Below are 14,596 nucleotides of genomic sequence, written 5' to 3' on the forward strand. Positions count from 1 at the left end.
TTTGATATTCTGATTTCTTGGACGTAGTATTTTAAATGTTCTGTAAAGCGCTTTGTTAAAGCTGCAGCAGTTATGAAAGCGCTATATAAATGAAGCTGTATTGTACTGTAGTCCCTTGAGGGTAGCGCCATCTAGTGGATGCATAGTGCAACGACAGCCACTATTCTAGCTTCTGTTGTATACGCCTTATAATTTGGTGTGCCCTATAAACGAAAACAGTTTTAAAATGGGCCATTCTTTGAACGTGCGCCTAATACTCCAAAGCGCCTAATAGTGTGGAAAATACGGTAATCACATGAACCATTATTTGTGCGTCTCTGCATAGCAGTGAAGTTCATGCAGCTTGGAAACCAATCTACCTGTGGCAAATTCCACCTGTGTTTCTCGCTTGAAGATAGCTCCAGTCAACGTGTACCCATTGACAGCCTCTCCTACTTCCTGTGCAGTTGTCCAGTAGATGGGATTCAGAATGGAAATGAGCTTCCTCATTGAAGGCCCTTGAATGAAAGTCAGAGGACAGAGACATTTTTAATTTGGCATGTCTCAAGTAACATGACAGTTCAAGTCAGTGATTCTCAACTGGTGGGTTGGGACCCAAGAGTGAGTCCTGGACTAATCTTGGGTGGGTCGCGGGTAGCTACTTAAAAACAGTGCTGAGGCATAGCAAGTTTCCACAGAGATCATAAAATATTGGGGAAGCGTCAGAAAATGTTATTCACTTGTCCTCTAGACACTTGCTACTCTGTAAACAATTAGAGTGCAGCTCAGCATTTGGCTAACGGATGTCATAGCTGGCAATATACTTTTGGCAGTACAGTATGTCAAACTTATTTGAAACTGCATTTCAAAACGTAACAACGGGTATGTGTAATTTCAGAGGCTAAACAACAACAACAAAAAAAACTTTTTGTTTTTCATAACTTCGATAAAATGGGTCATGCCTTTGCCACAACAGGAAAACGCGGGTCCCAGGGGTGAGAACAGTTGAGAACCGCTGGTTTAGTCTTTCTATAACTTACCTAATGATCTTGGTATATTTGAAATAGATGCTTTGATGAGTTTGCCACCAGACGTGGAGTCCACGACAGTAGCATTCAGTATGGCAATGCCGAAGTCAATATCATTGATATTCCCGATAATGCTTCCTCGTGCCATCTGTGGCCCACCTGGCAAAGAGAAACAATATTTAAAATTGCTTTTAGTACATCATTGCAACAAGATGCATTGTATAGCCACATGGCTTACCTGGACAGGCCTCAACATTACACCTGGATAGTTGGGAGGAGTCTCCTGGGCACAGGCGGCCTCCGTTACTAGGTGATGGGGTATTACAGAGGCGCACGCGTGTCCTTTCTCCACCCCCACAGGAAGCAGTACATTCTCCCCAAGACTGCCATGGTCCCCAATTACCATCAACTGCAATAACACAAAACAGATTCACACGAACCTCATCACCTCATGAATAGACACCCTCTGAAAGAGCTTGCTTGTCCTACAATCACGGAATGCTATTCAGTATACAAGCCTACACCATATTCTACGCAAGTTAAAAACACGCACCAGGGCACATGGCTGTGTTACATCTTTGTATTTGTGCATCCGTGCCCGCACACGCTCTGCCACCATTGGCTGGCCTGGGGTTGTCACATGTCCTGTAGCGCCTCATCTGCCCTCCATTGCACGTCTTGCTGCAACTGCCCCAGCTGCCCCATGGACCCCAGTTCCCATTGACTGATGGACAGAATATGAAAGACACGAAAGGATGCAACAGTTAACCACAAGACACACGTAACTATGTCCACAGAGCTAAATTGGTGATTACTCACTAGGGCAGGGCTCGCTATTACAAAAGTCAACATGTATGTCGTTCCCTTCACACTGCCTGCCCCCATATTGTGGGCCAGGGCTGGCACAGAGACGCGCTCTCTGTCTGGTGCCACCCCCACAGGAAACGCTGCAGGCTCCCCAGCTCACCCACGATGACCACTTCCCGTCCACTAGGGAATAGAATCATTTACTGTAAGTTCGTGACAGTACATGGCTGAAAAAAGATTTCACTCTTACATATCATGAAATCAACAAAGCTTACCAGGACATGGTCTCTCCTTGCACACTTGTGTTTGTGCGTCTGTTCCTTCACAAGGTGAGCCATCAAATGCAGGCGGAGGGTCATTGCACAGACGGATTCTTGACTGCATACCCCTACCACAGGTCTCACTGCATGGGCTCCAAGGAAGCCAAGGCCCCCAGCCACCTGCCACTGCGGCAGTGAAAACAGAGTCAGAACTTCACAGGAGGCCTACACTGTAACAGATAATCCTAAACTTGGAAAAAAAAATTGCTGGTGTGGAATAAAAAATGTAAAAACTGAGCATTATTAACTGTGCAGAGGCAGAATTTGGATCTTGGTAGACCATCATTAGATAATATTAAGTAGTATCGCCACTAAGTATCGTGTTACCTTTAGCGAAAGAACATTTGTTCTCCTACCTGGGCAAGGCTGGACACTGCACACGATGACTTCAACAGCACTTCCTTCACATGGCCTGCCTCTGTGCTGAGCTGAAGGATTACTGCAGGTCCGCACCCTTGTTCTGTTACCATGACCACATGAACGAGAGCACTCCTCCCACGAAGACCACTCTGACCATTTCCCATCAACTAGAGATTGAAATGTATGAATCCTCAAGTCTTGCATGTAACACCCACCATTGCCAGCTGTTAACAGTTTTCGTACCCGGACAAGGTTTCCCATGACAACTGCGCGTCTCTGTGCCTGATCCTGCACAGTGGCGTCCACCGTTGGCAGGAAGAGGATTGTTACATTGTCTCTGCCTCTTCTGAGAACCAATCCCACATGTTAAACTGCAAGGGCTCCACTCAGCCCACTCAGAGTAGCCTCCGTGAACTAAAACAGTTTCCAAATGATTAACTTTTTGTAATTATGTATGACCTTGAGTATTACAGGCGGAAGAAGGGTTTACCTTGAACATTTAACCCAACCCGAACCAGGACTGATCCTAGTAAGTTTCTTGCCACACATTCATATTCAGCTGTGTCTTCCTTCTGGGCACTATTTACCCTCAGGGACCCATTAAATAGAGTAGTGAAGTGGGCGTGGCCTAAAAGAGGACGCCCTTGGCGAGACCATTCTATAATGGGGGTAGGCTCACCCTCCGCCCGGCAGTTGAGGACCAATGTAGTTCCCGCATCCACCACTGTTGTTACAGGCTCTACTATTATGGTGGGCGCACCTGGAAAATAATGCAGATGCAAGCAGTTCTCAGCACTCATGATTCGATGGGTCAATGACTTTTACTCAGATCTTACTCTGCAAGGTTAGCGTGACACTTCTTTCCACAACACCAGCATCATTCGTTGCCACACAAATATAGTTGCCTGCATCTTCAACCTGTAAAAAATTCAATTTAAAAAACAATTTGTCAAAAAGATATGCCCTTATCTGAGGAAATGTTACATTGGATTAGACACGCACGATCTAAAGTGCTTTCCTACCACTGTGCCATAGATGGCCAGAGAGCCGTTGTCCAGTTGACGGACTCGGTTGTTGATGTGTACGTTTATTCCATTTTTGCTCCACTGGATGGTAGGAAGTGGTTCTCCCCGAACGTCACAGTTCAGGATGGCGTTGCCGCCAAGCGGTTCAATACGACTGGAGTGAAGGTCCCCATCAATGATGGGAGGCTCTGAATGTAGAACAAGAGAAAAAAAAGTCATGGTAAAGTTTGAAGCAGCAATTGGAGGAGGACGCCGAATGTCTTCTTACCTTTGACATTTACCAAACCAGTCATGGTAAAGTTTGAAGCTGCAATTTGGAGGAGGATGCCGAATGTCTTCTTACCTTTGACATTTACCAAACCCAAAGACTTGATGCTTCCAACTGAGTTTTCTGCCACACAGGTATAAGTGCCAGCATCTTCTTTACTCACTCTCTCTATCACCAACTCACTGTGGCCACTCATGTGATCATAGTGAACTGCAGCATCAATACATCAGAGGCAATGTTACAAAATTGTCGGAGGAATGACAAACTCAAAAGAAGATAACATCTCACAAAAGTAAAACAAAAAATCCTATCCTCATCAAAGGTCGCTAAGAGTCACAACTTTGGTTAAGTCGATTATCAGAAATAATGAAGATAACATCTCACAAAAGTAAAACAAAAAAATCTTATCCTCATCAAAGGTCGCGAAGAGTTTTTTTTAACACAAGTCACAACTTTGGTTAAGTCGATTATCAGAAATAAATGTGTTATCAGGTTTTTTTCTGACTTCCGGGTTGAGTGAACGCTGGCGCATTTGGCTGCCGCTACTCATCCCGCATTTTGTTTTATTGTTCTTGTTCCTGATTGTAAAGTGTCCCTGGGTGTTTTGAAAGGCGCTTATAAATAAAATGTATTATTATATTATTATTATTATCATAGAAACAGGAACTAAATCAAAATACAGTGGAACTGCATGGGGGATAAGAATGTGGCCTGACCGCGATTAGCAAAAATCCATTTATAATTTAGGCCTATTGTGATTGCACTGAAGAACCGCATGGGGATAAGAATGTGGCCTGACCGCGATTAGCAAAAATCCATTTATAATTTAGGCCTATTGTGATTGCACTGAAAAAAAAAAAAACATTGTAAAGAAGAGAATAGAATAGACGGGCATGTGGGTGCCACAAACATGCGGTGGTTCACTGTATATGAATTTGCAGCTATAACAGCTGCCTTCGTTCTCGGAATATTGACAAAAACATTTTTTGGGGTAAATTGCAGAATACTATTTCGAAGATCGCGATGCTGGATTATAGGTCCTGCCTTATACTCAATGTTTCATTTCATTCTTCCCACCAAATCGGAAGCAGATTTTTCCGAAACGTTTTATCTTTACTCACATTGTCTTTTCTGAACAAATGCTAAATAAATAAATACATCCTAAATACGTTTTCCTGTGAAGTGTAGTTTTGCAAATAAATGGATGTACCTGGAATGATGTTGTTGTTGAAGGCCCATGTGATCCTGGGCAGGGGTATACCACTGACTCCACAGTCCAGCAGGAGGCGCTCTCCCTTGTTGACGGAGATGTCTCCAAGCAACTCAGTGAAGACAGGGTAGGTATGAACAGACAGGCTCACTGTCCTACTGTCATGACCCAATTCATTGGAGGCAACACATGTGTAACTGCCTGCATCACCAGGCTGGTGTAGTTGGTGAAAAAGGAGGGAGATTATTATTTTTTAACCTGAGAGTATACAGTACACACCCACTATATGTACACTGAAGACAGAGTTATACTCCTCACCTGAGCAGCGTCAATAACAAGCTCCCCAGAGGGCAAAATGGTGTACTCCCCAGTTCCCACTCCTAAAAGAACACCGTCCTTCTGCCAGGACAGCGTCGGTTGTGGGACGCCCTTCACCAGACATGCCAGTTGGGCCTGATTACTTTCCACCACTACAACTTCCGGTTCTAAGTCAAGAATGGAGGGGGGGACTGCAAAGCGGACATTTATTAATGATCAGTCGATGATTCCATGAATACAACTCAATATGTTGATAGGGAGCTGTTTGTATTTACGAAAACTCACTTTGCACAGTCAGGCTCATCTCCAGGCTCGTTGTTCCCGCAGAATTGGCGGCGGTGCAAGTGTAAATTCCCGTATCCTCCGGCTGGATGAATGCGACCTGTAGGGAGCCTGAACCGAGCACGCGTTGCCGTACAGATTCCCCGAGGGGCTGCCCTTCTTTGTGCCACGTAACAGAAGGTGGAGGGATGCCATCTGACTGACATTGCAGTGTCACGGAGGAGTCCACAGGAGCCAGATAATTTTGCGTTTCTGAGCTGATGACTGGAGGTACTGGGGAGGATAACACTTATATCAGATATCCATTTACTGAATATAATATGAACTATTTTAAAACAAATAAGGCAACAAAGCAGAAAAAAACGAGTGTGGCTATTTAGTGGTTGCAAGTCAGCAAATCCATAAACAGCTGAGTGGCTGCATTCGACTACAGGTTTTTTCTGTTTACACACTTTCGAATACTAAAATTTTATGGTCTTGTCATTTTTCTGGATGTTGTTTTATTTCCATATTTATGAGTGTTTTATTGTCTTTTTTTGTTGGTTTGTCGCACAAACAAACAAACCAATCAACCAATCATTTCAATCAATCAATCCATAAGTGAATGAGTTAGCAAAGAACTTGAGCTGTTGAAATAACAGTTACCAGACTATGCCGTACCTACCCTGTACTCTAAGTTCGTGGCTATTTAGTGGTTGCAAGTCAGCAAGTCCATAAACAGCTGAGTGGCTGCATTCAACTGCAGGTTTTTTTCTGTTTACACACTTTTGAATACTAAAATTTAATGGTCTTGTCATTTTTCTGGATGTTGTTTTATTTCCATATTTATGAGTGTTTTATTGTCTTTTTTTGTTGGTTTGTCACACAAACAAACAAACAAATCAATCAATCAATCAATCAATCAATCAATCAATCAATCAATCAATCAATCAATCAATCAATCAATCAATCAATCAATAAATCAATCAATCAATAAGTGAATGAGTTAGCAAAGAACTTGAGCTGTTGAAATAACAGTTACCAGACTACGCCGTACCTACCCTGTACTCTAAGTTTGGTCTTGCCCAGGGCTGTACCCGCTGGGTTTTGAGCCACGCATATATAAGTTCCAGAGTTGGACACAGACGCTTTGGTGATCTGTAGACTCCCATGAGGTAGCACCGTGAAACTTCCACCTATCGAAAAACATGAGACTTTCCTTTCACAAGTGAGCACGCGAGATGATCGAAAGACACAGACATAAACAAAGTGGTTACCTGTGGTGTGTATATTGATGCCCTCCTTCTGCCAGGTGATTGTCGGCCTTGGTGAGCCTGTGGCCCTGCAGGGAAGCACGATGGTATTATTGAGGATCACTTCCAGGGAGGATGGGTGCGAATGGATCACAGGAAGCTCTACGAAAATAGAAAGATGAACATTTTACATCATTGTAGTATTTAAAAGCATATGGAAAAAGAAATGAGTCATGTCTGAAGATACAAGCAAAACTAATTTGCTCCAAACCTACAAACCTCCCTCTTACCCTGTACAGTGAGCTGCACATGACGATGTGTAGAGCCTGCAGTATTCTTCGCTGTGCATGAATAGCGTCCTGCGTGACTGAGCTCAGCTGAGCTTATTTCTACTTGACCTGTACACAATACAATATTTCAAATCAGTGTGATTAATCACTGCTATACAGTCACCATATAATAACCCATATGAGGTACACTTCCAAAATCCATTGAGGAAACTAAGGCTTTTGCAAATGCATCACAAAAAAAAACAAACAAACAAAACTTTACATCACTAACCTGTGTGCAAGATTCTATATCCATGTCCCAGGTCGAGCATCTTGACGCCATCTTTGCTCCAATGAATTGTGGGATCTGGGATGCCTGAGGCAGTACAGGCAATGACCACTGGGGACAACCTAGTGACAACTAGGTCGGTGGGTTCGTCAGCTATTGATGGAGGAACTAAGAAGACAACAGCAGTTAAACCCGCAACTGAAATTATGTCGACTTTAGATTGGCTGTAAAATATTGTATGGAGAGTGATAAGTATAAAAATGGAAAGAATCATGATGGCACTCACCTTGGACCGTAAGATTGATGGATCTGGCATCTTTCCCTGCCTCGTTGGAGACAACACACTCATACAAAGCTGTGTCCTCCACTGTGGGTGCTATCACTACCAGAGAGCCAGATGTGAGCAACCTACAAATGCCAAAACAGGAAGTAAATGTCATGATTCTGTTTGGGACCAACAGGTGGCACTGTAGGGCTCTCCCTGCAGCTGCACACCTGTTGGTCATTTTGTAATTAGTGCTTTAAAAGGACTCCCAGCCCGACCACTCATGGTTGGGTCATTGTTGCTGTTTGTTTGTGTTTGTTTATTTGCTACTGCTGTCATGTTTGTTCCGGTCATGTTTCTCTTCTAGTTTTTTTTTTAGCTTCAGTCATGGTTTTGTTTGATACTTTGGATTCGTTTTGTTGTTAGTACTTTGTTTGTTTAGGATTTAGTTTTCTGTGTTTTGTCAATACACTTCTTGAAGTACACCCTGCTCCTCCCTCCTGCCTGCTTTTTGGGGTCCACCACCACGTCGCAACATGACAGTTAAGTTCTTATTAGGTCGTATGCCATGCATGATACTGAAAAGAATTACAGTATATGGAACTATATTAAACCCTTGTATATTCATGGTTTGGCAATCTCAATTTTTTTGTGATCCAGCCACAGCCCCGTCTTATATCACGGTATTGTGGTTTCTTGTGCCATCTTTGTGCCAAGGAACTCTACTGTATGTTGAAGTGAATGAGGGTCTGAATGGAGTGCTTTGCCACCATCTTGTGGAATCTTGGTGCCAACGGAACTTCAGTATGTCATAGCAGTTGAAAATGAATGTAGTGTTTTGTTGCTGTCGTGCGTCAGTATAGTTGTTTTTGAGGGCTGGCAATTACTCACACATATTTTTACGCTGCAAGGTTTGGTCCCTATCCCTCCAGAATAGCAGGGGAACACTGTATTGTTAGGTCATTTGCAACTGCATCATCACATAATACTAGCAACACTATTCTTTTTTTAATTTTATTTATTTTTATTTTTTTTTAAGTGGCCTAAGTGAATCCTGGATAATAAAACAGAGGGATGGAAAAACCTGAATCAACCTGTACATATTCTGGTTCTGGTCAGTATTGATTGCTCGGCCATTTTTCATCCAGATCACAGAGGGCTTGGGTATGCCACTGGCCTCACAAGCAAGGGTGGTTTGAACATTTACTGTAACCGTCACATTGGTGCGTCCATCAAGGATGGAGGGAGGCACTGAAAGATAAGTGCAGAGAAGAATATTTTAGTTTTAGTTTGCTGGCTGATGGACATAGTTAAATGGACTCATTTATGATGTCGTTGCATGTTTGTTTCCCACCATATACTTCAAGGTCGACTCTCTTGCGTTGCGTCCCAGCCGGGTTTGTTGCCATACACAAATAGCGGCCGGTGTCGGTCACCTGTGCAGAGTGGATGTGTAACGAGCCATCCTCCATAAATGTGTACCTGCACACACATGAATTAAAACATTAATAATAATAATATATATATTTTTTAAATGACACATTTTTCAGTTCAAAGAAAGAAGAGTTTTTCTGTACCTGGAGTTATTTCCGGCCAATGTGGTTCCGTGTTTCCTCCATGTGACCTGAGGTGCTGGTACACCGCTTACAACACACTCAAGCACAACTGGCTCATTGATACGAACTGCCACCGTCTGAGGGCCATCTTTGATTGTTGGGGCCACTGAAGGAAGAATTTGCCGTGCTTTTATTGAAACATTTATGATACCGTTTCTTTTAACCACTCTTCTACCAATTGCAGACAACATCATACATTCTTCCAGGTGGCAAAAGATGAAGCATTTTCTGATTGTACCACTAGTGCACAAAACCTTACACGTCATTTGACCCAGGCAGAACAATTGAAAAACATGGCTAAATGCCTCAAATGATATTAAGCTTCTTTACCACCACTGTAGTTTACATAATAGATGTGATAGAGTTTCAGACATTGTTAACATGATCATTAAGGGACTAGTTAAATGATACACGAGAGGGCAATAAATTAAATGCCTTACCATACCACACCATAATTTGTAAATGAGCCTAGCTTACCTTTGAGTGGCTCTTTTACTGATTGATGTACTAGCTAATAGCCTGTGGTAGGTGGTCTATTTCTCTGTTACCTAACTATAAAGCCTATGATCGCTTGGGCTCGAGTTTTCTGTTGTTCAGACAAGTGTGTGAGCCACACAATGTGAGCAACCTACAAATGCCAAAACAGGAAGTAAATGTCATGATGATTCTGTTTGGGACCAACAGGTGGCACTGTAGGGCTCTCCCTGCAGCTGCACACCTGTTGGTCATTTTGTAATTAGTGCTTTAAAAGGACTCCCAACCCGAACACTTGGTGTCGGGTCATTGTTGCTGTTTGTTTGTTTATTTGCTACTGTCATGTTTGTTCCGGTCATGTTTCTGTCATGGTTCTGTTCTAGTTTTTTTGAGCTTCAGTCATGGTTTTGTTTGATACTTTGGATTCGTTTTGTTGTTAGTACTTTGTTTGTTTAGGATTTAGTTTTCTGTGTTTTGTCAATACACTTCTTTAAGTACACCCTGCTCCTCACTCCTGCCTGCTTTTTGGGGTCCACCACCACCTCGCAACGTGACAGTAAAGTTCTTATTAGGTCGTATGCCGTGCACGATACTGAAAAGAATTACTGTATATGGGACTACTGTATAGTAAACCTTGCATATTCATGGTTTGGGAATCTCCATTTTTTTGTGATCCAGCCACAGCCCTGTCTTATACAACGGTATTGTGGTTTCTTGCGCCATCTTTGTGCCAAGGAACTCTACTGTATGTTGAAGTGAATGAGGGTCTGAATGGAGTGCTTTGCCACCATCTTGTGGAATCTTGGTGCCAACGGAACTTCAGTATGTCATAGCAGTTGAAAAACTGAATGTAGTATTTTGTTGCTGTCGTGTGTCAGTATAGTTGTTTTTGAGAGCTGGCAATTACTCACACATATTTTTACGCTGCGAGGTTTGGTCCCTATCCCTCCAGAATAGCAGGGGAAATGTGGAGTGGGTTAAACATTTACCGTAATTTCCGGACTATAAGCAGCGACTTTTGTCACACGCTTTCAACTCTGCGGCCTATTTCATGAAGCGGCTTATATAAAGACTTTTCTAACGGCCGCCTGTGTGCCGTCTTTCTTTGTAAATATCTCATGTTACAATATGGGCACCTGCAAGGTCATTTGCAACTGTATCATCACATAATACTAGCAAAACTATTCTTTTTTAAATTTTATTTATTTTTATTTTTTTAAGTGGCCTAAGTGAATCCTGGATAATAACCAAAATTCATAACGGCCCTCCAAGGGAAACCGTAACTACAATGTGGCCCGCGACAAAAATGAGTTTGACATCCCTGGTCTACACGCTAATAAATACCGATACATTTACCATTGACATTCAGGTTAAATTCGCGTGTGGTCCTGCCAACGATGTTACTGGCCATGCAGGTATACTGAGCCTTGTCACTGAGCCCAGCCATGTTGATCTGTAAGTAGCGGCCTTCTGAGAGAACACGCACACGCGCAGACACCTACACAATGGTCAAAAGTCATTGAGGCAACTCAGGAGAAATCATTGCATCGAATAGAAAAATATTTGTCTGATTTTCTTGACCTGCAATGGTTGACCATCTTTGAGCCAGCTTAGAGTTGGAGGTGGAACAGCATCAGACTTGCATTCCAGAGTCACCTGTCTATTCTGCAGCACGGAAACCTCTTCAGGAGTGCTCTCCCCCGCAATGTTAGGGGGAACTGATAACAAAAAACAAAGCTTGATACATTTTACAGAATGAAGCTACCATCATTTACACTGGATACATATCTATGTTACTCACCGTGCACTCGCACTAAGAATTCTTTGTCATCATCGCCTGCTGGACTGTTGGCTAAGCAGTTGTATCTGCCCATGTCCTCCAACTGATTTAACATTTGAGCAGATGTCTGATGTTATTACTTTGTAATAGTTTAGGCCGACCCAAGCAGAGTACTTCTTAAAGAATAATGGAATTTGTGACCTGTGCTGAGGCCACGCGGAGCACTTTTCCTCCTTGAAGGAGTCGAACGCTGGCAGTTTGTGGAAGTGGACGTCCATCCTTCAACCATGTCAAGGAGGGTGGAGGAATACCCGAGGCCTCACACTGAAGCTCCATTATACTATTAACCACCACAGAAACATCTGCCGGTACACCTGATGTCTTGATTTGCGGAGGTTCTGAAAAGAAAAGTTAACAGACATCCCAACCACAATTTAAAAGGTGGAGAGAGACGTTAAAAGTCCTAAGATTTGATTTCCACTCACCAAGAACTTTCAAGTTGAAGTGACGGCTTGCTTGACCCGCTGTGTTGCTAGCGATACAGGTGTAGTGTCCTGTGTTGCTGACTTCAGCCTGGAGGAACTGCATTGTTGTATTTTGGTTCAGTAGTCTCACTTGGGTGTCATTTGACAGATATCGCCCCTCTTTGAGCCAGGCGACAGATGGGGTTGGGGTTCCGTCCGCTAAACACAGCAGAGAAGCCGGGTTTCCTCGAACTACAATCACGTCAACCGTGCTCCTTGCTCCATCCAGAACTGGGGGGACTGAGTGAAAAAAAAAATGTGTGAAGAGTATCGAGCAGTGGTTCCCAACCTTTTTTACTTGTAAACCCCCTTTCGTCATAACATGAGTACCCCCCTCACTCATACGGCTTGATGATGACCTCCAAAAGAATGTAACAGAACTGATTATTGTATGAAGACCATTTTCCTTCGTCTCATTAATTTTAACATTTAATTCTCAGGCATATAAATAAATATGTTGCCTTGACAATACATCTGATACAAATTGAAAAATATGCCATCTTTTATAACACAACATTTACCACACATCAAAAAATGGAGCTCACTTGAATAAGACGCCTTTAAACATTAATTATCAGGAACAACTGGCTCCTCAGGGAAACAAGCTCTTGCAATCACATACCAGGGATGGTCTTATGAAATGACTGAGAATATTTAGTTACCATCTTGGAAATGAAATATGAAATGTTGAACATGAATATCTGAATATCAAAAGAATGCACTGAAAGACTATCAAACCTGATCGCATGTCAGACTCACCATTCACATGTAGGTTGTAATGTCTGTTGTCAACTCCTGCTCTATTTGATGCGACACAAGTGTAGGTGCCACCATCAGATACTTGGGTGCGTGAAATCCTGGGTGACACATTCACCATGTACAGTTAGAATCATTTTTCTGGGTCATTGTATATATAACATTATATAATTCTATCTTTGTCACTGACTTTTATTTACCTATATAGTCCTTTATTTTTATTTATTTATTTTGGACTGTGTAATTGTCTGCTCCTGTGTTTCCAAGTCCATTTTATTGTAACTAGCTGATGTGGATTTGCATAATACAACCACAAATGACTTCATAAAGGGGATGAGATGAGAGTTTCAGCTGCACACAACAATGCAGTTGCATTTAGGGCATGCAAGACAGTGCCTATACAAAAAAGGCATGAAATAGTTCACAACAGGTGTTTGCACAGGCAGTAGACATTGCGCTCCTGCTCGTGCCGTTATGGCACGTGATATATTTTTTATTTTGCACTATTTCGTACTACAACTGTATACAATAACAAAGTGGATGTCCAGAGCTGCCATTCTGAACCTAGCCCCGTCCGCAGACCTACCGGAGCATCTGGCCTGCAGAGAGAAGACGTATATGTGAGGACAGTGGAAGGGGGAGGCCATTTCTGAGCCAATTAAGCTGTGGCGCAGGAGATCCGGTTGCCACACACTTGATGTTGACTGAGCTGTCAAGGACTGTGGTCAATTCCTCGACTATTTCACTGTTGCCCTCAATCACAGGAGGCACTAAGGGAGTAAGTGGAGCGGTGATTAACGGGAGAGCAAATACAGAATATATATATATATATATATATTTTAAATATCGTAAATAGGAAGTTCCCATGGGAATTGCGGAGAATGTATTGGAAGTGTATCATTAGAGCTACTGGGTGATGAATAGATGCATGCTATAGATGCATGAAACATTTAAGATCAAGCTTTGGAGTGAACCTTCCATTTTTTTTAAATTCCTGGTTTACTCTTGTCATTTCTATAAATTCCCGCTGAAAGCTTTCATTTGTGAAAATAGTGTAATGTCGCAACCCTTTTGACACCTAAATATTAAAAATGTCAATGCTGACTCTGAGGCAGGAAGAGCGCAAGAGTTTGGGCAAACTCGTGTGACTACAACGCGTGACAAATTGGACTGGTGCTCTCATGTGCATACTGTGCTGCTGCTGTTGTAGAAAACGGAGAAAACGACAAAAAGGTGCTGTCAGCATACTGAGATGGGATGGAGCATACTCCAGTGTGGTTGTGTGAACACATTTGTGACTTGCCTTATCTGCACTGCAGTATTATAACTCATACGTGTACAGCATGACAGTTGTTGGGAAATGTAGGGCTCGACCGATATAGATCGTTTGAGACCGATGCCGATTCCAATATTTTCAATCTGCGATTAATCGTCAGATTATTTGTAAAAATCTATTTTTTGGTCCCGTAACGCTTTCAACAACAATGGATGAATGGATTACAGGCTGATTGTTTTACACGATTGTTTCTTTTAGCATTTGTTTAATTTTCCAATGGAGCGGCATTTTCAAGTACAAAAACATGCAAAAAAAAAAAGTCATGAGTGGTTAGGGCGTCAACCCCACAGTGCAGAGGTACCGGGTTCGATTCCAGCTCCGGCCTTCCTGTGTGGAGTTTGCATGTTCTCCCCGTGCCCATGTGGGTTTTCTCCGGGTACTCCGGTTTCCTCCTACATTCCAAAAACATGCATGGCAGGCTGATTGAAGACTCAAAATTGTCCCTAGGTGTGAGTGTG

At 42.6% G+C, this 14,596-nt stretch overlaps 1 protein-coding gene across 3 annotated transcripts in view; it reads right to left on the reverse strand.

Moving 5' to 3' along the window:
- The window catches only part of hmcn1 (hemicentin 1), a 91,650-nt gene that overhangs the window by 9,530 nt on the left and 67,524 nt on the right, over window positions 1-14,596 (reverse strand). For all 3 annotated transcript variants that reach the window (XM_019875396.1, XM_019875395.1, XM_019875397.1), the window contains 30 exons: window positions 13,389-13,572; window positions 12,806-12,903; window positions 12,008-12,286; window positions 11,724-11,920; window positions 11,544-11,625; window positions 11,324-11,460; window positions 11,099-11,240; window positions 9,230-9,374; window positions 9,007-9,134; window positions 8,747-8,903; window positions 7,674-7,795; window positions 7,391-7,555; window positions 7,120-7,227; window positions 6,854-6,991; window positions 6,638-6,772; window positions 5,601-5,870; window positions 5,316-5,506; window positions 4,998-5,211; window positions 3,863-3,997; window positions 3,517-3,707; window positions 3,331-3,412; window positions 2,985-3,254; window positions 2,738-2,908; window positions 2,491-2,661; window positions 2,090-2,260; window positions 1,827-1,997; window positions 1,561-1,731; window positions 1,246-1,416; window positions 1,020-1,166; window positions 360-497 (listed from right to left, as the gene is read on the reverse strand). In XM_019875396.1, the coding sequence (XP_019730955.1) occupies window positions 360-497; window positions 1,020-1,166; window positions 1,246-1,416; window positions 1,561-1,731; window positions 1,827-1,997; window positions 2,090-2,260; window positions 2,491-2,661; window positions 2,738-2,908; window positions 2,985-3,254; window positions 3,331-3,412; window positions 3,517-3,707; window positions 3,863-3,997; window positions 4,998-5,211; window positions 5,316-5,506; window positions 5,601-5,870; window positions 6,638-6,772; window positions 6,854-6,991; window positions 7,120-7,227; window positions 7,391-7,555; window positions 7,674-7,795; window positions 8,747-8,903; window positions 9,007-9,134; window positions 9,230-9,374; window positions 11,099-11,240; window positions 11,324-11,460; window positions 11,544-11,625; window positions 11,724-11,920; window positions 12,008-12,286; window positions 12,806-12,903; window positions 13,389-13,572 (4,881 nt within the window). The remainder of the gene's footprint in view (window positions 1-359; window positions 498-1,019; window positions 1,167-1,245; window positions 1,417-1,560; window positions 1,732-1,826; window positions 1,998-2,089; window positions 2,261-2,490; window positions 2,662-2,737; window positions 2,909-2,984; window positions 3,255-3,330; window positions 3,413-3,516; window positions 3,708-3,862; window positions 3,998-4,997; window positions 5,212-5,315; window positions 5,507-5,600; window positions 5,871-6,637; window positions 6,773-6,853; window positions 6,992-7,119; window positions 7,228-7,390; window positions 7,556-7,673; window positions 7,796-8,746; window positions 8,904-9,006; window positions 9,135-9,229; window positions 9,375-11,098; window positions 11,241-11,323; window positions 11,461-11,543; window positions 11,626-11,723; window positions 11,921-12,007; window positions 12,287-12,805; window positions 12,904-13,388; window positions 13,573-14,596) is intronic.

This window comes from Hippocampus comes, unplaced genomic scaffold, assembly GCF_001891065.2.
Source record: "Hippocampus comes isolate QL1 unplaced genomic scaffold, H_comes_QL1_v1.1 scaffold132, whole genome shotgun sequence".
Lineage (NCBI taxonomy): Eukaryota > Metazoa > Chordata > Actinopteri > Syngnathiformes > Syngnathidae > Hippocampus > Hippocampus comes.